This window comes from Thermoascus crustaceus (genome assembly GCF_041956765.1).
Source record: "Thermoascus crustaceus strain CBS 181.67 unplaced genomic scaffold VTN00scaffold_2, whole genome shotgun sequence".
In the NCBI taxonomy this organism is placed as follows: Eukaryota; Fungi; Ascomycota; class Eurotiomycetes; order Eurotiales; family Thermoascaceae; genus Thermoascus; species Thermoascus crustaceus.
Genome location: NW_027192528.1, coordinates 53,956 through 74,959, shown reverse-complemented (window position 1 = coordinate 74,959; position 21,004 = coordinate 53,956). Strand labels below are relative to the sequence as shown.

The 21,004-nt window shown below is 55.7% G+C and overlaps 9 protein-coding genes across 9 annotated transcripts; 4 read left to right on the top strand and 5 right to left on the bottom strand.

Annotated features, from left to right (window-relative positions):
• Window positions 1-10: 10 nt before the first annotated feature.
• VTN00DRAFT_3527 (uncharacterized protein) lies at window positions 11-1,397 on the bottom strand (the record flags this gene model as incomplete). The annotated part of the gene is made up of 6 exons (XM_069429854.1): window positions 11-240; window positions 308-443; window positions 498-618; window positions 682-772; window positions 837-920; window positions 983-1,397. 6 exons carry the CDS (start codon window positions 1,395-1,397, stop codon window positions 11-13), a joined length of 1,077 nt encoding a protein of 358 aa, XP_069289048.1.
• Window positions 1,398-2,208: 811 nt separating this feature from the next.
• Window positions 2,209-3,775, bottom strand: VTN00DRAFT_3526 (uncharacterized protein; the record flags this gene model as incomplete). Its single annotated transcript, XM_069429853.1, has 2 exons — window positions 2,209-3,503; window positions 3,565-3,775. The coding sequence occupies 2 exons, from the start codon at window positions 3,773-3,775 to the stop codon at window positions 2,209-2,211; spliced, it is 1,506 nt and encodes a 501-aa protein (XP_069289047.1).
• A 673-nt stretch (window positions 3,776-4,448) lies between these two features.
• VTN00DRAFT_3525 (uncharacterized protein) lies at window positions 4,449-6,096 on the bottom strand (the record flags this gene model as incomplete). Its single annotated transcript, XM_069429852.1, has 4 exons — window positions 4,449-5,025; window positions 5,075-5,321; window positions 5,380-5,505; window positions 5,565-6,096. 4 exons carry the CDS (start codon window positions 6,094-6,096, stop codon window positions 4,449-4,451), a joined length of 1,482 nt encoding a protein of 493 aa, XP_069289046.1.
• Window positions 6,097-8,523: 2,427 nt separating this feature from the next.
• VTN00DRAFT_3524 (uncharacterized protein) lies at window positions 8,524-10,159 on the top strand (the record flags this gene model as incomplete). The annotated part of the gene is made up of 3 exons (XM_069429851.1): window positions 8,524-8,991; window positions 9,075-9,475; window positions 9,547-10,159. The coding sequence occupies 3 exons, from the start codon at window positions 8,524-8,526 to the stop codon at window positions 10,157-10,159; spliced, it is 1,482 nt and encodes a 493-aa protein (XP_069289045.1).
• A 175-nt stretch (window positions 10,160-10,334) lies between these two features.
• Window positions 10,335-13,322, bottom strand: VTN00DRAFT_3523 (uncharacterized protein; the record flags this gene model as incomplete). Its single annotated transcript, XM_069429850.1, has 3 exons — window positions 10,335-12,975; window positions 13,033-13,163; window positions 13,245-13,322. The coding sequence occupies 3 exons, from the start codon at window positions 13,320-13,322 to the stop codon at window positions 10,335-10,337; spliced, it is 2,850 nt and encodes a 949-aa protein (XP_069289044.1).
• A 251-nt stretch (window positions 13,323-13,573) lies between these two features.
• Window positions 13,574-14,452, top strand: VTN00DRAFT_3522 (uncharacterized protein; the record flags this gene model as incomplete). The annotated part of the gene is made up of 1 exon (XM_069429849.1): window positions 13,574-14,452. The coding sequence occupies one exon, from the start codon at window positions 13,574-13,576 to the stop codon at window positions 14,450-14,452; it is 879 nt and encodes a 292-aa protein (XP_069289043.1).
• A 624-nt stretch (window positions 14,453-15,076) lies between these two features.
• On the top strand, window positions 15,077-16,455 carry VTN00DRAFT_3521 (uncharacterized protein; the record flags this gene model as incomplete). The annotated part of the gene is made up of 3 exons (XM_069429848.1): window positions 15,077-15,193; window positions 15,254-15,602; window positions 15,662-16,455. The coding sequence occupies 3 exons, from the start codon at window positions 15,077-15,079 to the stop codon at window positions 16,453-16,455; spliced, it is 1,260 nt and encodes a 419-aa protein (XP_069289042.1).
• Window positions 16,456-17,178: 723 nt separating this feature from the next.
• VTN00DRAFT_3520 (uncharacterized protein) lies at window positions 17,179-17,932 on the top strand (the record flags this gene model as incomplete). Its single annotated transcript, XM_069429847.1, has 2 exons — window positions 17,179-17,481; window positions 17,570-17,932. The coding sequence occupies 2 exons, from the start codon at window positions 17,179-17,181 to the stop codon at window positions 17,930-17,932; spliced, it is 666 nt and encodes a 221-aa protein (XP_069289041.1).
• A 606-nt stretch (window positions 17,933-18,538) lies between these two features.
• Window positions 18,539-20,458, bottom strand: VTN00DRAFT_3519 (uncharacterized protein; the record flags this gene model as incomplete). Its single annotated transcript, XM_069429845.1, has 3 exons — window positions 18,539-20,046; window positions 20,116-20,257; window positions 20,345-20,458. 3 exons carry the CDS (start codon window positions 20,456-20,458, stop codon window positions 18,539-18,541), a joined length of 1,764 nt encoding a protein of 587 aa, XP_069289040.1.
• Window positions 20,459-21,004: the final 546 nt, after the last annotated feature.

Here is a 21,004-nt window from a genome sequence, read left to right as displayed (position 1 = left end):
AATGCTACGTCTAAAATCTGACCACAAACCTTCCCACCGCATCCCCCTTCTCCAGAGTCTCAAGACACTGCTGTACGTCCTCCAACTTTTTCTCCTCGATGATCGGCTTGACTTTCCCCTGTCGGACGTACTCGAGCGCTTCTTCCGTGTCGTGCATCGTGCCTGTGCTGGTTCCGGTCAGACGGACCCCGCGCGCGACGAAGTACTCGGGGCCGATGGGGAAGGTTGTTTTCGTGGGTGCTGTATCAATATCGTCAGATCATGAAGTGGGAGTTAAGGGACAAGGAGGGGTAAGGTAGGGACTTACTGATTCCGATACAGACCAGCACGCCCATCTTCCGCACGTAGGTCACGGCCTGTTCGTACGCGCGCGGGCTGGAGCTTGTCACGAGAATGCCGTGGGCACCGCCGGAGGTGAGTTTTATGACTTCTGCGGTGATATCCTAAATACACTCAGGTACCTGGCTCTCCTATACTGTAGAATGAAAGGTACGCACCTTCGTCTCCATAAAATCGATAAAGGCGTCCGCGCCCAGCCGCGTGCAGAGTGCGCCCTTGTCCTTGCCCCCGTCGACCCCGAGGACTTTGAGGCCTTCCGCTTTGGCGTATTGAATTGCTCTGTTGTTTTTGTTAGATGGATCTGTATCGAGGTTTTCAGCCTGTAATGGGGGCTCTTCTTACAGATGGCCCAGGCCGCCTCCGGCTCCCACAATGGCTACCCACTGTCCGGGCGCGAGGTTGGCTGTTTTGAGAGCGCGGTAGACGGTGGTTCCTGTGGAGGGTTGTACGTGTAAAATTTATAACGAGTATGCGCATATATGGATGTATGGACTTACCGGCACACAGGATCGGAGCCGCCTCCAGGGCGCTCACGTCCTCGGGAATCCGCATGAGATACTCGCTTTCTGCGACGGTATACTCTATAATCCTATCAGTACTCCGTACATACACCTCATCATCTATCAAGATAGGAGGTATATACCAGCCCAACACCCCTCAACATGTATCCCACTCAGCTGCCTCGAATCACACAACTGCTCGTTCCCCGCCTCGCACATCTCGCACTTCCGACACACGCGGTATATCCACCGATGCGCGACCCGATCCCCGATCTTCCATTTCGTCCTGTCCACGTCCGGCCCGAGGCCCACGATCCGTCCGATCCCCTCATGCCCGCAGATGTTCACTTTCGATTTCAGGTACGGAATGGATTGACGGACCAGGTGCAGGTCCGTCGCGCAGATGCCAGTCGCTTCGATCTGGAGGAGGACGTAGGTGCCGGTTGGGGAGGGGAGGGGCAGGGATTGGATTTCGATGGTCTCAGTGCTGGTGGAGACGGCGGCTTTGCGGGCGGAGGGGAGGGAGGTGGGTGGTGGTGGCTCGGAGGAGGGGGACATGTTGGCAGATGTAGGGAGTAATCTATAGTTGTAGATGTGGATGGGTGTATAGTGTTCTGGGAAGGTTGTAGGAGGGAGACAAAGCAGTACTATTAGGCTGTCTACTCCCAGCACGTCGCGCCAGATATATAAATCCCTAGAAACTCCGTACTTTGAGTCAATGCCTCACAGCACATCGCATCTAATCCTAGCTTCCTATGCAATGCAAAGCCGTGAAGAGCAGCATGGCTGACACCCCGCTCTCCTGGATCTCCGGGTACGTGTATCCGACTCGAGCTCCGCTCCCCCACATATGGACCTAGCAACCTAACGGATAGCTTGATGTGGCTCGCCAATTAACCGATCAGCTAGGTATAGCTGTCTAGCTAGCTGTCTCCTCCCCACGCGGTCGGGTCGCTTTGGAAGCGGGGTGGGGGTCCGGGCTTACCCCCGATTTTGTATCGTCATGCTTGTTTTCGATCCCGAAAAGCCGGCCGGATGTTGGTGTCCGCTAGCTGTCTTTCTTGAGGACTTGCATGATATCCGGTTGATCCAAGTTCTTCAAAGTCGTTGGTAATGGTGTGGTGTCATCTTACGGCTGCCGTCGTACGATTCTTGTCGTATATGTATATTGCGTGAATTGAATATCGTCTGGAACTTTGAAGGCTGGTGTACTCTAAAAACCTCAGTCTTCAAACAAACGTCATTTCCAATTCATTCGTTTCTATAGCTACCTAAAGTCTGTCTTATGTCCTCTCTAGGGCGTCTTTCTTGTGAAATTCTCTGAACAGGATCTCATGTTAACTCGAGGACCATCTACTTATTTTATACGCTAGTAAATATATCGATACTCCGGATGCATATCCCCCAACCGGGCTGTCTCCGCCTCTGTCTTCCCCTCAAGGATATAGTTCCTCTCGCCCCGGTCCCGCTTCCTATTCTCCCTCCTCAGGAGAATTGATACAAGACCATATGTGCACCCGGACGCAAACACACAACACAGCATGATTGCGTGCCCCAGTGTATACCGCGGTGCGTCCTGTGTCCGATATATGAAGGATGATATCACCCCTCCGACATTTGACAATGTGAATAGGGTTGCGTTGCCTGTGGCTCGTTTGTAGTGTGATACCAGATTGTTCGGCATCCAGGAGATCGGGATCCCGACCGCGACGTATAACCCGACAGCGACAATGACGCATCCCGCGTACTGTGTGCCGGCGCCGTAACGGGGGGTTCCGAGGAGGATTGCATACCCTGTACATGAGACCAGACAGCCGGCAACGGCGAAGATGCCTCTCTGTCCGGCCCGGTCAGAGGCGTAGGCTGTGAAGAAGTAGACGATCGCACCGCACGCGTAGCATGGGATTGTGAGGAGCTGCGTATGGATGCCTGAATATCCTAAAGCTTCAATGATCGTTGGCAGGAATGTCGAGTACCCGTATAGCATCACGGTCACGCCGATCTGGGCCGTGCTGAGGGTCCAGACCTTCCAGTCCTTGAACGCCTCGAGGACTTGGCTCCACTGCAGCTGGCCGCCTTTGTCTTCTGGAAGCGTCATCTTGTCCTGGCCGTGCCTGATCCGCGTCAATTCCTTCTCTCGCGCCGTTAGATAGCGCGCGGATGCCGGCTCGTCTGCGAGGATGAAGTAGGCGCTGATTCCGAGGAGGATGGTCGGGATCCCTTCGAGAATCATTAACCAGCGCCAGGCGCGGTATCCATTGATGCCATCCATGTGTCCAATCGCGTAGGCCAACAGACCACCACACGAGCCCGACACAGCGGCAGCCGTGAAGAGGAGGAAGATCCGCAGCCCTAGTTCACGCCGGCGGTACCAGAATGTGAGATAGAAGCAGATACCGGGAAAATAGCCCGCCTCGCAGGCACCCAGAAGGAGCCGCATGGCGATCAGCTGGGCCTTGTTCTGGACGAAGCCCGTACACATGCTCACGATGCCCCAGCTGATCGACGCCGCGGGGATGAAGTTCCGCGGACCGATCTTCTTTAGGTAGATGTTGGTTGGCAGCTCGAAGATGACGTAGGTCAGGAATAGCAGCGAGACGCACATCTGGTAGTCGTCTCCTTTGAGGCCGAGGTCCTTTTCGAGACCGAACAGACGGGCGTTACCTATTCACGTGTATAAGTTTTACATTTCATCATGACGTCGTAGAAGAATGAATATCCTGACCGATGTTGACACGGTCTAAGAATCCCATTACATAGAGAGAAATGAGAATCGGGATGATGTGGAGATCCAGCTTGCGGACCAGGCGTCGCTCCTCCTCGGGAGACGGCACGCTCCCAGCGACGGCAGCATTTTCAAGATGTTGTAAGCAATCTTTGGAGATATCCTTTAACTCGAGATCGTATCTTTCTGTCACGGACACTTGTTCAGACATGGCAGCGGTGAAGCGTCTGTCCCCTCGATGTCGCCGTTGCCGATTGCGACAGGAGCAGATATTAGTACGTGTGGGGACTGGAGACTTTATATCCTATGTACATCTCCGAAGTCACTTGAGAGATAAGGTGTACCGGAGAAGAAGCGAGCTTACAGTCCTTGTCCCGAGGAAGTATGTGGCTTGCGGTTGGCGGTTCAAGATGTTTGACGACACGGGTGCATGCATCCGGTTCGAGGAATACGTCAACCCGTTGCCATCTCGGCTTCGGAAAGTCAGCATGCATATATGCACTTATAATCATATTATGGAATCTTCCTGGTGTTCAAGTCTTCAAGTTGTAGGAGTACTTGAACGTTTAGGGCTTCTGTTAGGGGAAGCCCTATGTTTATCCCCATGTCCGAAAACACGGATAACACAGTTGGCATAAAAAACTGCTCTATTGATGAGCAGAATCTATATTCCTTGTACCTAGAGACCAAATATGTTTTCTATTATTACACAACTCCGCCATGCTTACCACATTTAACTATATGAAGGCATACGTAGGGGTTTAATAAGCGACAATTGAAGAAGGCCCTCTGTCGCAAAAGCTCATAGAATACATTTTGTGAACTCATGATCCACCAGGTCCTGAATTCCATATTTCGTTGCCGAGAGTAGAGAAGTGAGACGACTACGCGCACGTGATGGGCGCGCTATACGCTGGTTGAGCTCTTATGGTGGAGAGGACTGGCCAGATCTCTGCGATGCTGACGCCGTCGAAAAACCAGTCGGAGACCTTGAGACCAGGGCCGTCATCATCGACAGAGATGGTGATAGTCGTGTTGCTGCCCTTCATCTGATACCGGCCAGCGAACGTGCTGTTGGCTTCGTCCTTGCTGGCCTGCTCCACTGCCGGGAGCAGCGCCTTAATGACCTTGCTCAGCCCCGCGTAGACGACATCGAACCCTGTTTGAGAGCCGCATGTCACAAGGGAGAGCACGAGATCGTAGTCCGGAATGAGAACCATGACCCCTACATACGCGCCGATGTTGCCGCTCTTGGTGTAGATATCAATGGTGCGGTTGTCCAGGGTCACATTCACAGCACGGGCAATCTCCCACGGCGCGCCAACCGAAATGCCCAGGGACGAGGTGTGGGTGAGAGGCTTCAGCCAGCGACGAGTCTGCGCCGGCGTCAGGAGTCGCGAATTAAGGATGCCAGACCCGAAGGCGAGGAGATCGGCCGTGCTAGCGTACATGCCACCGGACCTATGGGACTGTCAATATCCATTTGATGCAAAGGGGCAGCGGGACGTACGGGTTTTCGATCCCCAGATCGGATCCCCACCAGATCGACTCGAGGACGTTGTCGTCCGTGGGTGGCTTGAGACCGGTTCGGGTCAGGTTGAGAGGCTTCAGAACCGCCTGCTCGAGATATTGCTCATACGTCTGGTTGGTCACGGACTCGATCACGAAGCCCAGGATGACAAACCCCATGTTGGCGTAGACCGGGGTGGTGAAGGGCGCGTAGACGGGATGCCGTTGGCCGAATTTGGCAAAGAAGTCTGGTAAAATGTGAGTATCTTCTCTCATCTACGGAGGGTGCGTGAGTGCAATGCTTACCCTTGCGAGTACAGGCGCGCATGCCAGGCCATCCCCCACACCCCGAGATCTCGCTCGAATTGAGAGGGGGAAATCCGTACTTCCTGGTCCAGTCAACCGGTTGGTTGCCGAGATCGGTCAAGCCCACTGGATTTGCCTGATTAGCCTTTATATTACAAAGGAAAAAGGCCAAAACAAGGTTATACTCTGTGTTCCGATATCAGCCAGATGCGACATGAGCGCTTCGATGGTGACCTCGTCCCAGTCGACCGTCGTCACGGCCGACTTGTCTTTCTGGCCCTTGTATAGATCCCGCAGCTCAGGGACATATTTGGTCACAGGGTCGGTCATCCGGATCTTGTCGGCCAGCGTCAGGACGGCGAGGGCGGTATAGGCCTTGGACATGCTTCCGACGCGGTAGACGGTGTCGCGGTCGATTTTGTTCCTGCTTTCAGGACTGCGCGACGGTGGTGTCCAGTGGAGGTCGAGCAGGGGAGTGTCCTCGTGGAGAGAGACGGCGCCAAGGGACACTGCCGTATCGTTGAGTGTAGCAGTGTTGTTCTGGAAGTACGCCTTGATGCCAGCCACGGCCGTCTGGACGGCCTTGTTCTGTGACAGCGAGGATGGAGCGGGCAGGACGGGCCCAAGAGGAGGACAGTGGGTGTAGGAAGGGACCTCGAAGCTGTGAGCAGTCGAGACGCATGCCGCCAACGCGGCCGTTATCGTGGAAAGTCTCATGTTCGATTGTGATCAGATATCTGCATCACTTCTTCGTCGTTCGGATTCTTGATGCGTGGACAAGAACCTCTATTATATAGGGCACGCAACTCTGAGATACGCCTCGTATATGATCCAGCCATTGACGAGGCGACAGGATATTGCAGGCCGATCTGCCCTCCCACGTGTCGTCTTGCCTTTCCCTATTCGGAATCTGGGGAGAATTCAACAAGGCTGAGTCGATATTCACGTCTCCTTTCTGCCTCGCAATTCATCAAAATAGCAAATAATGGACCAGTGGAAATGACATTGCCCGCCTAGTTCTCCGCCCCGCAAACCAAAGCCGTGTCTTGTTGCTCCTGTACGTAAAAGTTAGCTCTGCTGAATTCCATACAGAGCCTTGATTGCAGACAAAAACATCGCTAACATGCTGTCAGATCTGCAAGGCCTCCTGTCACGTTTCGCCACGACTAAAAATACGCTGCCCGTTGAGGTCAAGTAGATTGCATTGACCTGATTGGCTCCGTCGTATATTTTGTAGACGGCTAAGATTCGATCAGCGCGTTTAGTCCCCGTCCTTCCCCACATGCAACTATCGCGTGAGATGCGGCTGAGCTGGGAAGCTTGAATGTCGATTTGGTTATTTTAGTTGGACTACGAGATAAATGACAGTTTTTTCAGGCAAAGCTTGGACATTGTTCAGGCGAAAGCTTTGCCCAAGCTTTGCCTAAGCTCTTCAGCGAGGGCTTGGTTCCAAACCTGACGTGTTCGACACGGCTCCTGGTCTGCATACTGCAGTACTAACAAAGCAACAAGGCCAGGTACCTACACTTCGTTCTGCCTCGTGGAAATAGAACTTAATATCAGTGTTTAGCAAACACCCGTGCTATCTACAAGCTTCCTCTGGGTCTAGTAGTACACGAGGGGCAGTCATCCATTATAAAACCGTTCACAGGAATCTCTCACAGTATATCAAAGACAAAATCCGCAAGGAGCAACCTAATTGCGAACACTCCATTCTTATTCTACCTGATATAGGATCCTTCTATGCCACTGTTGATTTCCATTCAGCGATACACAGTTTCCCCTATGTGATCTTCTAGCCGCGCATTGACAAGGGCGTAGGGGGTGACACGGCTTGAAGTCCAGTACGGGCTGGGCTGGAGATTGAGCTCAATTTCATAGAGCTATTCTGGGCGGACCCAGGCTTAATGTTACCATTAGGTCTACTTGACTATAGCCGAAAACAGCAATGGTCAAGACCGCGGGCATACTCCATTGTGTCACGTTAATCTTTCTTGTTTCGGCTGCTCCTGGATTACTCGCTCCGTTCTTTCTAAAGATCTCTCCAGTTATCTATATGATAAATCAAAGCAGCGGCGGTTCCCTTTTGCAATGGTTATGAAGTTAGCCAGTGCGATCGTTGTGCACATATCATACAGTATCCCTAGATATATATATCTTGAACTAAAAACGCAACATCACCAGTTCAGTTCATCCAAGCTTGCTATCTTACAATCTAACAATATAACTCTTCTATACAGTCTTGTAATTCACAGCTGGTGTTATGCGAAGGCGATCATAGAATTCCCTTGGGATAATCCATAAAAGCTAAATAGATTTCCCTATAACTTTTACTATGGTTCTTACATGTCTTATTTTTTTTATCTCTATTATACTTCTGGACTACTGCTAAGTGAGCCATTTCATCTGGCCAACTCACCAGCATACCTCGGTAGCTTGCGACACTTCTATCCAAATTCCTAGATAGGTATGCACCCTATTAAGTTCTAGATTCGACGCGAACGACACCCAGCACTAGCACGATAAGATAAGGACCTGATCGCCGCGCGGGGCTACTATGCTACAATTCTACAGTCCAAGTCCAAGTACCGAACTATGTACCTCGCACTTCTCTCCGTGCCGATTAAACACGGGGATTCTCCGAAACTCAAAATCAAGTACGGTCTAACCTAGGTACGGTAGTGGCTGGTTAAGTCCAACGCGGGGCAGCGGAGACCGACAACGTGGCTTGATATTTAGACGGATATCCCCCCGGATGCATGCTGCCGCGTGGGGCGGGGGATATACTTGTTGTGTACTACTGCGTGATGATGTAGTTGGATAGCATGCGATGGGTATTATGGGTATTATATGCAGAGTACCTCTGTAGGTAGTAGGGACGTCCTGCTTAGGTCTGGGTTGTGAGCTTTTTTCGTTCTTTTCGTTCTTGGACATACCTTCTCTCCATCTCTCATAACCCTAACTTCCATCCTCAGGTATACAACAGTCTCGGTCTTTCTTCTTGAAATTTAAATGCTTCGCAGGGGACAATTCACAAATCAATAACATATACCTACGGTTTATATACCTCTCTGCTTTCTATCGACTTAGACCCGCACCCGACCAGCCATCTCTACAGAACAGCAGAAAAAGAAAGAAACAAACATGACCATCTCAACCTCCCTCAACCTCTACATCAACGGCGCCCACGTCCCCTCGCGCACCAGCACCACCTTCCCCGTCACCAACCCCCTCACCGGCGAAGCCCTCTACCCCTGCGCCAGCGCTACCGTCGCTGACTACGAGACCGCCATCCAGCACGCCCACGCAGCGTACAAGACTTGGAACGCGACGTCCCCGTCGGCGCGGCGCAAGATCCTCCTCCGCGCGGCGGATATTCTCGAGACGTACCTGAACGATGACGCGCCGGAGATTCTGTCCTCGGAGGTTTCGGCCGTGCCGAGCTGGGTCAAGTTGAACGTGCTCGCCGCCGCGGCGATCCTACGCGAAAGCGCGGGCTTGGTGACGCATATCAAGGGGGAAATTGTCCCTGCGGATCGGCCGGGGACGACGATTATGGTGCTGCGAGAGGCGGTGGGGGTGGTGTTTGCGATTAGTCCGTGGAATGCGCCCGTACCTTCCCCTATCCATATCTGTATCTCGCTATATATAGTTATATATATATCTGGATATTTCGGACTGATGACAACAACCAGGTCAACCTGACAGCCCGCGCAATCGCCACCCCCCTCATCTGCGGCAACACTGTCCTGCTCAAGCCCTCCGAATACAGTCCCAAATCACAGCACCTGGTCGTCCGCGCCCTCGCCGAGGCCGGGCTGCCCGCCGGCTGCATCAACTTCCTCCCCTCCAGCCCCGCGGACACGCCGTCGGTGACCGAGTTCGCGGTGAAGCACCCGCTCGTGCGCCGCGTCAACTTCACGGGCGGGGACCGCGTCGGCAGGATCATCGCCGCCTGGGCGGCCGAGTGTCTGAAGCCGTGTCTGCTCGAGTTGGGGGGGAAGGCGCCCGCGGTGGTGCTGGAGGATGCGGATCTCGAGGATGCGGTCGATGCGGTGCTGTTTGGGGCGTTGTCGAATAGTGGGCAGATCTGCATGTATGTCCCCTTTCTATCTATATCCGGGATATAGATCCATATACGCTATATAAGACACTGATGAAAACCAGGTCCACCGAACGAGTAATAATCCACACCTCCATCGCCGACGCATTCACCACCTTGCTCGCCTCCCGCGCAAAGCAGATCAAAGTCGGCAACCACCTCACCGACCCATCCGTCTCCCTCTCAGGCCTCTACTCCCCCGCGGCCCCTCCCCGAATTCTCTCCCTGATCGACGACGCCGTCGCCCAGGGCGCCACGCTCGTCACGGGCGATAGACAGATCACCGGTCCCAACGGGACCATCCTGGGCGTGCACATCGTCGACCACGTCAAGCCCGATATGGCGCTGTTCCAGAACGAGACCTTCGGTCCGGTACTCTGTGTCACGAGAGTGGAGTCGGAGGAGGAGGCGATCGAGATCGCCAACGGGACAGAGTACACGCTGTGCGCGAGCGTCTTTACGAAGGATGTGCTGAGGGGCATGGAGGTCGCGAAGGGGATCAGGGCGGGCAGTTGCCATGTTAATGGGCCGACGGTGTATATTGAGCCGACGCTGCCGAATGGGGGGACGGGGGGACGGAGTGGGTATGGACGGTTTGGAGGCATGGCGGGCGTGGAGGAGTTTACGGAGAGGAAGATTGTGACGTTGGTGAAGCCGGGGATGAGGTATCCGTTGTAGATGGGCTTCTTTGGACTAGCTTCGTTGTATGTGGTTAAATGGAGATAAAAAGAACGAGCTCAGTATGGTCAAAGGTCAATAGCATCAATCACGTCTCATTATCATACTATATCATGTCCCCTACTATATTCATTAAAGATATATATATATATATATATATAACGCTAACAGCACGTCAAATCCCATCCAAACTCCCCAAGAACCGCTCGAAATCACTCCAGTACAGCATGTGCTGCGTCACCGCCGACGGATCGTGCCACAGAAACCCCGACATCCCTTCGTCGGGGAACGGCGGCATCTCGTCAATCTGGTTCTGTACGTCTTCAGGCTGGGCCTGCATATCGTCGTGTCCGTCCACGTCAGGTGGAGGCGGGTACGCCTGTCCGTACATATCCGCGCTGGATATGGTCCTGTTACTGCATGGGACGGGTTCTTGGATTTCGTCGTATGGGGGAGGACCGCCGGGGGTTCGGAGGCGGATGTCGATGTTGGGGTCGTTTTCGGTATACAGGTTGGGATCAATGGATGGATATGAGTGTCGGAGACGGTTGCCAGCACCGGGGGCTGTTCGTCCAGCGAACGGGCCTTGGTATCTGTCGTCAGGGGGAACTCCTGTACTATAACGAGCACGTTCTGTTCGGGCGGGGGGATCTGATGCAGCGTTCGGGGGACTATGGCTGTCCATGCTTGGATCCGTGACACTAGCATAGGCGTTGATGGCTGGATGACGGTCTCTTCCTGCTTTGTACACGCGTAGTGAACGTCTTCCGGAATGCCGTGCTGCATGCCTTGTGTTCGATATCGGTCTAGGAGTACTTCCCTGTTTCCTCCCACCCGTTGCCGCCTTTTCCATATGCTCCCCTGAAGCAGGCAGCCGGGGAGTAAACTGGCTCGCCTCGTTGGTAGCATCCGCCCTCTGGACCCTAGCGCTCGCAGACGAGACCGCATCCGCAAAGTTATCCACGACGGAGGTAAACCTCTGCATGGTCTGACACTTCTCCAGGGCTCCCAAGACCCGACGGAGCTCGACGACTAGGTTTTGCGCTCGCGATCGCAGTACCTCCTCCCTCTGCAGCACGTCACGGTCCTCTGCCGGGTTGGACACCCAGAGCAACCGGAGTAGCAGCACCATCGCAGCAGAGTATGCGTAGAACGCGTCGAGCCACGTCAGGCCGTTCAGGATGCCTGCGCTGTCGAGGAGCAGGACCAGCGCGGCGATGCGGGACGCGGACGAGACGCACGTCCTGGCAAGAAAGACGATGTCGTCTCTCGTCTCGTCCGTATCGTCGTCCCACGGATATGGGATGGCGGCAGCATTGCGGAAGCTGGTGGAGATCACCATGAGCAGATACGGCCGAGTGATGAGGATCACAAGGTTGTAGTACTGGATGTAAAGTAGTGCAATAGCACGGAGATGGGGCGCGGGATAGCGGGACTGGCACTCTCGTAGCTGCGATACGGGCGGCGCTTCTTCAGATGTAGAGATATCTGGCAATGTCAAGTGCGGTGGCATCCCCTGCTCCCACGTCCTGAGCTCGTCCAGGAGCGCCCTCGGGGCTGGCGTCTGTACCGGACTCGATCGTGAACGACGCATTGGCTTATACCGGCCGATCGCCCGGCGCAGCTTACTCGACAGCAGTTGTAGCTCAAAGCTCCTCTCAACACAGCCCGGGGGCCCGGATCCAAACCCGATGCTATCGTCTCCAGGCACGGTGACATCGACCTCGTCGTCATCCACAGCGCTCGGCCTGCCGAGGGACATGCAGAGGAACTGCTCGAAGCCGTGCAGGGTGCACCAGATGCGTCTCCTCGTCTCGCGCTCAACCAGCCGGAAGGAGGTGTTGATATCGTTGCGGTGCATGCCGAGGGCGACGGCGATGCGCGCGGCGCACCCGACCAGCGTCCAGGAGGCATTGCGTTCGTTGGTGCTGTGGTAGTAGAGGGAGATCAGGAGCAGCGCCTGGACATTGGACTGCGTGCAGGTGGTCGTCAGGCGAGGCAATGCTGATCGTGCCACACTCCAGCAGTCGACTCTGAGGGCCTCGTAGTCGAACGAGTCGGTTCTCTTGCTGGACCTCGAGTGCAGGATGCAGCCAAAGACCAGCATCATGTGCAGACAGACGAGCCATCCTTCGTCAGGTTCTCCAGGAGCAGATCGTGGACGGCTGTCGGAAGAAAGGTGGCGCTCCAACTCATCCTGGAAGAGGGTCCGATGGAAAAGGGGAAAGTCGTTGTGCACATGTTGGAAGTAGACATGCAGCAATGCCTCAACGGTCCCTAAAGGAAGCTCTCTCAGACGCAGTGCCGAATGAGATATATCACATAGAGAGGCCGTCGCTGGACTCGAGCCCGCGGCGACTCCTGGGGAATTCGAGTCATGATCCAGGTCGCTCGTGCTCGGCCGGGCCTCCAGCGCCTCCGCGACGTTGTCCGAGGCGAAACGCGACGAGGGATGGCGTTCGGCCACGAGCTCCCGCAGCTCAGCGAAGAAGGACAGGCTGCCTGAAGGCCCGATGTAGTGCGAGCGGCCGGACGAGTCATGCACCAGGCGCGGCGAGTCCTGGATATGCTTCCCTTGCCAGGGGAGGTCCTGCTGCGCAGCAGCGGGGGTCGATACTCCAGGAGATGCCTCCTCCGGGCGTTCCAACGGGGACTCGGGCTCCTCAGGAAGCTCCTCCAGAGTCGTGTCTCCTGAAGAGGCCGAGACCTCAGGCATGGCGTAGCCAGCGCGCCTCCCCAAGGCCAGCAGGTCGTCGGTCGTCCGGATGGGCGCGTCGGGAAAAGCGCCCTGGACGAGCGCCTCGAGGCAGCGCAAGCTATACATCCATGAGTTCTCAAAGATCAGATACATCACAAGATAGAGGAGAGCTCACCGGTCGCGCAGGGTTTCCACGCTGCCATACAGCCGCGTCTTGCGACGAAAGGTCGAGACGCAGGCGACACGACTCTGGCGACAGGCCTGGCAGGCATCGTCAGGCCGGGGCCGGAGACATTTACATCGGCGCTGCGACGGTCAGCATAATAATTATACACTATGGCCGAGCATTATTGGGACAAAATATACTGGGAAGAAAGATAGACAGACCTTGCGGCATAAGTCGCAGCTGAGGCGCGTTCGCTTGCGCAGCTCGTCCGGGATGCGACGGCTCTTGAGCTTCTCCATGATCTCGAGACGAGCGATGCATGGAGAACAGCTAGTTCTTTAGCCTGCTTAGTCGTCCTTAGAAAGAGGTGACTAAGGACAGCTCTTGTTTAGCCGCGGATACAACCATCCGGGAGGAGAACAACATCCCCGCTCCTTATACCCGCCGACCACGTCGACAACAAGCGAAAAAGAGCCCGGCTTCAGGTCCCCTGTGCTTGAACTCCTAGCTGCTTCTCTCTCCGTCTCGGACTTGGATAACGTCTTTCAACATGTCCTTCAGCGTCGTCCTCCGCAACCCCGGGCGGATCGCGCGCGTCTCCTACCAGCTGGTCGGCCGCTCCAGTGGCCCGGTCGTGCTGCTGTCCAACTCGCTGCTCGCCAACTTCTACATGTGGGATCCCTTTGTCGAGGAGCTCGTCAAGGCCGGATACCGAGTGCTGCGATACGACCAGCCCGGCCACGGGGCGTCGTCATTGCCCAAGGACCTCACCGCCACGACCTTCGACACGCTCAGCGACGACGTCTTCGGCATCCTGAAGGCCCTGCACATCAGCAAGGTCTACGCCTGGGTCGGCATCTCCATGGGCGCGGCCACCGGGGCCTTTTTTGTCTCAAAGCACCCGGGCATCGTGGAGAAGCTGGTGCTGTGCGACACCATCACCTCGTCGCCCAAGAACGCCGGCGTGCCAGACCCCTTCGCCGCGCGTGTCGAGCTGGCCCAGACGGACGAAAACGCCATCGAGACGCTGACCGAGCAGACGCTGCAGCGGTGGTTCAGCGAGAGCTGGCGCCAGGCCAACCCCGACGAGACGGAGCGCATGCGCAAGCTCATGCGGACGACCTCCAAGGACGGCTTCATCACCTGCTGCCACGCCCTGCAGCACGACTCGTTCGACCTCAAGCCGCATCTGCCCAAGATTGGGGCCGGCGTCGAGGCCGCCATGCTGGTCGTCGGCGAGCTGGACGCCAACCTGCCCGAGACCATGGCCGCCATGAAGGACGAGATCCAGGCCGGCTTTGGCGACAAGAGCACCGTCGGCTGGACCGTCATCAAGGGCGCCGGCCATGTGCCCGTCGTCGACGGCAAGGAGCAGTTCAGCAAGGAGGTGTTGGGCTTCCTGGGGGAGGCGGCCAAGCCCAAGGCGTGATCGGTTGACCGGACGAAAACGACGAGCGTGGATCTGCGGTACATACGGATACGTTTGGTGCATGTGAATATATACTTGCTACTACCGCCTGGTGTTGGTAGATCAGAAAGAATGATCTCGGGTTGGATATGACGACATGGTATATATTGATAGCATGAATGATAGACATATCGATAACACTCCCTCCAGAAGAGTTCTGAAGAATAATCCTTACCAAGATAAATTCCTATGCTTCTAGACCTAGGACCGGTATGCCTCTCATGTTCGTGCCTCGTTGGATCAACGGATCTACGTCACGGCCAGGCACGAACCAATGCCCACCATGCCGGATTTCCAGCCTCAGGTACCAGCATCTAGCTCGCATAGATCCACTTCGCCCAAGCTTATCACGGTTACAAGTATCCGGTCTCTATGTCTGTGCCTTGGGAGTTCAGCCGGATGCAAGCAGCCGGTGCATACCTCAGTCCGTAGTAGATGGATTCTTACGGATAGCTTACCTATCTACTCAAATATATATATACATATATAATCTGTCGAGAATCCAGTGCCCAGTTCCTGTCCAGACACAGGGAAGCAGCGTTGCAGAGTCAGCATCTCTTTCATAAAACTCCAACTTCACTCATCATGCCCAAGCACATCCTCATCGTCGGCGCCGGTCTCGGCGGGCTCAGCGCGTCGCTCGCCCTGCGACAAGACGACCACAAAGTCACCATCATCGACTCAGCGCCTGAATTTGCTGAAGTGCGTATCCAGCCTGTATCCATGTTCAAAAACAAGACGTATATGCTGACATACAACCAGGCCGGCGCCGGCATCCGTGTTCCCCCCAACACCTCCCGCCTCCTCCTCCGCTGGGGCGTCGACCTCGAGCACATGAAGAAGTCCGTCCTGCGCCGCTACCAGTTCCTGCGCTGGCAGGACGGCAAGAGGATCACCACCTTCGCCTTCGACGACATCGCCGCCGTGCACGGCGCGCCGTACTACCTGGTCCACCGCGCCGACCTGCACGCGGCGCTGCTGGACGCCGCGAAGAGGGCCGGCGTCGAGATCCATACGAAGCAGAATGTCGTGAGGTATGATTTCGAGGCGCCCAGCGCGACGACGACGGATGGGAAGACGTGGGAGGCTGACCTGATTGTGTGCGCGGATGGTCAGTTCGAGTGTGATAAGATCTGATACTCGAGTATATAAAGCTTAACAGGTCTGCAGGAATCAAATCAGCCGCACGCCCCCTCCTGACCGGCCAGCCTGATCGCCCCCGGGACACGGGCGACGTGGCCTACCGCATCCTGATCCCAGGCGAAGATCTCCTGGCCGACCCTGACCTCGCCAGCCTGATCACCGACCCGGCCAACACCTCGTGGTGCGGCCCCGAAGCGCACCTCGTCGGCTACCCGATCCGCAACGGCGAGCTCTACAACATCGTCGTCTGTGCGACCTCGCACGGCGAAACGACCGACGAGGCCTGGGTCGTGCAGGGCTCGAGCGAGGAGCTCTGCCAGCGCTTCAGCGCCTGGGAACCGCGCGTCCAGAAACTCTGCAAGCTCACCCGGGGATTCATGAAATGGCGTCTCTGCGACCTCCCCATCCTCTCGACCTGGGTCCATCCCTCGGGAAAGGCCTGTCTGCTCGGCGACTCGTGCCACCCGATGCTGCCCTACCTCGCGCAGGGGGCGGCCCAGGCGGCCGAGGACGCGGCCGCCCTGCGCCAGTGTCTGGCGACCCACGAGGATGACATGCTCGCGGCGCTGGAGCGGTACGAGGCCATCCGGCGGCCGCGCGCGTCGCTGATCCAGGCCAAGACGCGCGAGCACCAGTATATCCTGCACATCGACGACGGGGAGGAGCAGCGCGAGCGGGACCAGCGGATGGCGCTGGACGCGGAGGTCAACCCCGTCTTCTGGGGGTATGAGAAGCGGCGGAAGTGGCTGTTCAGCCATGACGCGGATGTGCTGAAGGAGCAGGATCCGGAGGTGGTTGCGCAGGCGGCTGCATCTCTATAATCTGTAGATAGAATTCCGTGTCTTGCGTATTGCTTAGAATCTTGCCATAGCGTGCATCATGATATTGAGCCCTGTTTTCGTACATACTCAAGAGTCATGTCGTGCCATCTATAGAATATGCGAATCAGGAGAGCTTTGCTCAGTCAGTAAGGAGTCAAATAGATAGATAGGCTATGTACAGTACTTGACTAACGTAGATAGATACCTATCTCTCTGAACTGGACGATCCCTAGCTTAAAGCGAACAGCCATTCTCGAAATACGGTATCTATACATATTTTCGATAGCATCGACATTTCAGAACTTCCATGGATTTCATTCAGAACCTTTGGTAAAGTCTCCCTTCAGGGATGTAAAAACTAAGAGCCGCATCTGCTGCTTCAGAATTATAATCGTGGAAAAAAAAAACGAACAGTATGAATAGACTTAGGGCTTGTTTCAATTACCCGGATAGGAAAACGGCAGCATATCTGATATGATTGGATTTACGTCATGCCGTCCGACCCCGCGATCACAGACCATGTAACCCCGCGCTAAAGATGAATCTATATTAAAACCGGTGATAGTCAGTCTCTTGATATAGATATCAATCTCACTGTATATCTTTCCCCGCTCGAATGACAAACCTGGCCCGAGACGAGATATCTATGAACTCTTTTGTACGGATACGAGACACGACCAAGCAGCATCTATCCTTAGGATCGGTTCAAGGACACCTAATAATATGCACCTCCGCCCGAGCAGCTCGCTCAGAGCTTCTTCGGCCTCGAATTTTATCTCTAAGCGTTCTCCTCATTCTCTCGTCAGCTCGAGCACCATCAACATCAACATCAACAGACGAATACCAAACCGCCCGTCTCTTTCCCCCATGATAGTGACAATGTCAATATCGACAGACTCAAAATCACCATCACCGCCTCTCCCTCCCCTCTCGCACATCCTCGAAACATGCCTCTACGTCCGCGACCTGCCCGCATCGGTCAAGTTCTACAGAGATAACTTTCTGCTGGAGCCGTTTCTCGAGTCTGTCAGTTCCCCCCATCCTACCCTACCCTACCCTACCCGAATTTTACATCATATATATATAACACTGACAGAAGAGCGTAACTACAAAGCCCCGCATGTCCGGCTTCTCCCTCGGCACGACGACCCTCCTCCTCTTCCAACTCGGCCAAACCGCCTCGGACACTCACACCCCCTCAGGCCTGATACCCGGCCATGGACCCAGCGAACCCATCACGACATCTCTCCTTGACATCCGCGCCCCCGGCGCCAACGACATCAGTCTCAAGCAGCATTTCTGTCTTGCGGTGCGCGAGCCGGAGGATGTGGCGAGGTGGGAGGAGCATTTGAGACGGAGGGGGGTGAAGGTTACGGGAAGGATGGAGTGGGATAGGGGTGGAAGGAGTGTGTATTTTGAGGATTTGGATGGGCATGTCGGGGAGGTTGGGTCGAGGGGGGTTTGGGGGCATTATTAGCTTAGCCTTTTTTCCGAAGGGGATGAGATGGGGAAGTTGAGAAGATGGTGTATAGTATGAGGATCTACGTCTTGGTTAAACTGGTTCTCTGATTCTGATAAATAATGAGTGCGGATTCGTAGAGACGGGTGACACGAGAAAGGTCAACCGGGACTGGGGCGCTCGGGTTAAAAGTTTGTACACATATTACAACGGGATGTACCGCAGACATAGGGCTAACACAGGCTACGGGAAAACATTTCATCACCTTCATCAATTATCTAGGAATCGCCGTAACTCATACGACTAGAGTACATCATATTGTACATGGCGCGGCCTGAGACCTTCTATGCCATCAAGACGCCGGAAGTAGAGTGGAGATGGGTGCCCCGGTGTGAGAGGCCGGGGTGAGGTGCGCAAGGGAGATTAGGTAGGAGAGAGAGGTAGTTAGTGACGTCAGGGAGAGAGATGAAGATGATTTTGTAGCGGCGAATACCGGACACATGAGACACAAAAAAAAAACATCAAACACGTAAATGGTCATACTATGCAAAAGACACGCTCGAAAGGCAACACCCTCCCCCAAAGGAAAGTGAGAGATTACGGACGATGGATCGCATCAGCAGCTTAGAACATGCCGCCGCCCATGCCACCCATGCCGCCCATACCAGCACCAGGGACGGCCGGGCCCTTCTCCTCAGGGGCCTCGACGATGGCAACCTCGGTGGTACCGAGCAGAGAGGCAACACCGCTGGCGTCAACCAGAGCAGTGCGGACGACCTTGAGCGGGTCAACGATACCGGCCGCGATCATGTCGACGTACTCGCCCTTGGAGCTGTCGAAGCCGCGGTTGAAGTCGCCGGCGAACTCGTCGGTCAGCTTGCCAACGATGACGCTGCCCTCCAGACCGGCGTTCTCGACAATGGTGCGAGCGGGGCGGGTGATGGCGTTCTTGATGATGCTGACACCAAGCTTCTGGTCGAAGTTGGCGGTCTGGACGTCGTTGAGACCGTTGGCGGCAGCCTTGAGCAGGGCAGTACCACCACCGGGCAGGATACCCTCCTCGACGGCAGCGCGGGTGGCGTTCAGGGCGTCCACGATGCGGTCCTTCTTCTCACCGACCTCAACCTCGGAGGCACCGCCGACCTTGATGACGGCAACACCGCCGGAGAGCTTGGCAAGACGCTCCTGGAGCTTCTCGCGCTCGTAGTCAGAGGTGGACGGGTCGGCCATGACGCCGCGGATCTGCTCGCAGCGCTGGGCGATGGCGTCCTTGCTGCCCTCGCCGTTAAGGATGATGGTGTCCTCCTTGGTGATGGTGATGGAGCCGGTGGAACCGAGCATGTCGGGGGTGAGCTTCTCGAGCTTGATGTCGAGCTCGTCGGTGAAGACGGTGGCGTTGGTGAGGATACCAATGTCACCGAGGATGCTCTTGCGGTTGTCACCGAAGCCAGGGGCCTTGACGGCGGCCACCTGGAGCTGGCCCCGCAGCTTGTTCAGGATGCAGACAGCCAGGGCCTCACCCTCGATGTCCTCAGCAATGATGACCAGAGGGCGACGGAGCTGAGTGGAAGCCTCGAGGGCGGGGATGATGTCCTGGACGGCGGAGATCTTCTTCTCCGACAGCAGGATCAGAGGCTTCTCGAACTCGACCTTCTGGGACTTGGGGTCGGTGATGAAGTAGGCCGAGGTGTAACCACGGTCGAAGCGCATGCCCTCGGTGACCTCGAGCTCGTCCTCAATGGTCTTGCCCTCCTTGACGGTGATCACACCCTCCTTGCCAACCTTCTCCATGGCGCTGGAGATCAGCTTACCAACGTGAGTGTCGCCATTGGCGGAGATGGTAGCGACCTGGGCGACCTCCTCGGTGGTGGTGATGTCGCGCTTGTTCTTCTGGAGGTAGTCGACGACGGCGTTAACGGCCGCCTGGGTACCGCGGCGCAGGTCCATGGGGTTGCAGCCGGCGGCGACGTTCTTGACGGTCTCGGAGAAGATGGCGCGGGCCAGGACGGTAGCGGTGGTGGTACCGTCACCGGCAATCTCGTTGGTCTTGGAGGCGACATCTTGGAGCAGACGGGCTCCCAGGTTCTCGAACTTGTCCTGGAGAGTAATGGACTTGGCCACGGTGACACCGTCTGTTGCGGATCAGCGCCAATTCACACAAGCAACCCCGCAGGCCATGCCGGCAGTGCCGGATCACTTACCCTTGGTGATCTTGGGAGAGCCGTAGCTCTGCTCGATCAGCACATTGCGACCCTTGGGGCCCAGGGTGGAGGAGACAGCTTTGGCAAGAGTGTCAATGCCCTTGAGGAGCTGGGCGCGGCCCTCAACACCGAACTTGAGCTCCTAGAAGGAGTTAGAGTGTGTACCGAGGGATTGACGTAGGTGCTGGCCCTAGCTCCGTCACCGGGAGCGCTGGGCCTGACGACGTACCTTGTGAGCGAATCTCTGCTGCTGCAGGCTCAGGCCAGTAGCTCTGTACTTGGGGAAAGACGCCCGCTTAGCAGCGGACGACAGGATGGTCCTGGAGGACATGGCGCGCTGCATCTTGGTGACGGAAGACAGGGAGGACTGGACGAGAGGGAAGAGGGGACGAGAAGCGCGGGAGAGAAACGGAGGAGAGAGTCTACCCAAGCCGGAACACCCAGAACAAAGGCAGAGAGGTGATGGGCAGAGAAGAAGAAGAAGAATTGGGAGGGAGAGGATGGGGAAGATGAAGCTCCAGACTCGAAAATTTTCCAGGCGTTTCGAGATCCCCGGATGTCTTGGCGGCAGAACCGCCTAGAAGGTCACGTGGGTCTGGAGTTCGTTTCCGTTTGCTCCATCCAGTATCATGGTCCGGCGAAGATCTCTGTTCATATCTGTTTATTTGTATATTGGTATTCTATATACCTGAAGACAAAGTCAGCCTCTCAGTAGATCTGTTGTGTCCTGATATCTTGTATACTTCAGTGCCATGGCCTCAACCATCCCAGACAGGAAGCTTAGAGCTTCATCAACCAGCTATACCATGTGAGCCAGAATCAACATCCAGTTCATCTTCATGCTGGAAGCTGAAATAGTCATCCTCACCGCCTCCTCCACAATCCGGTC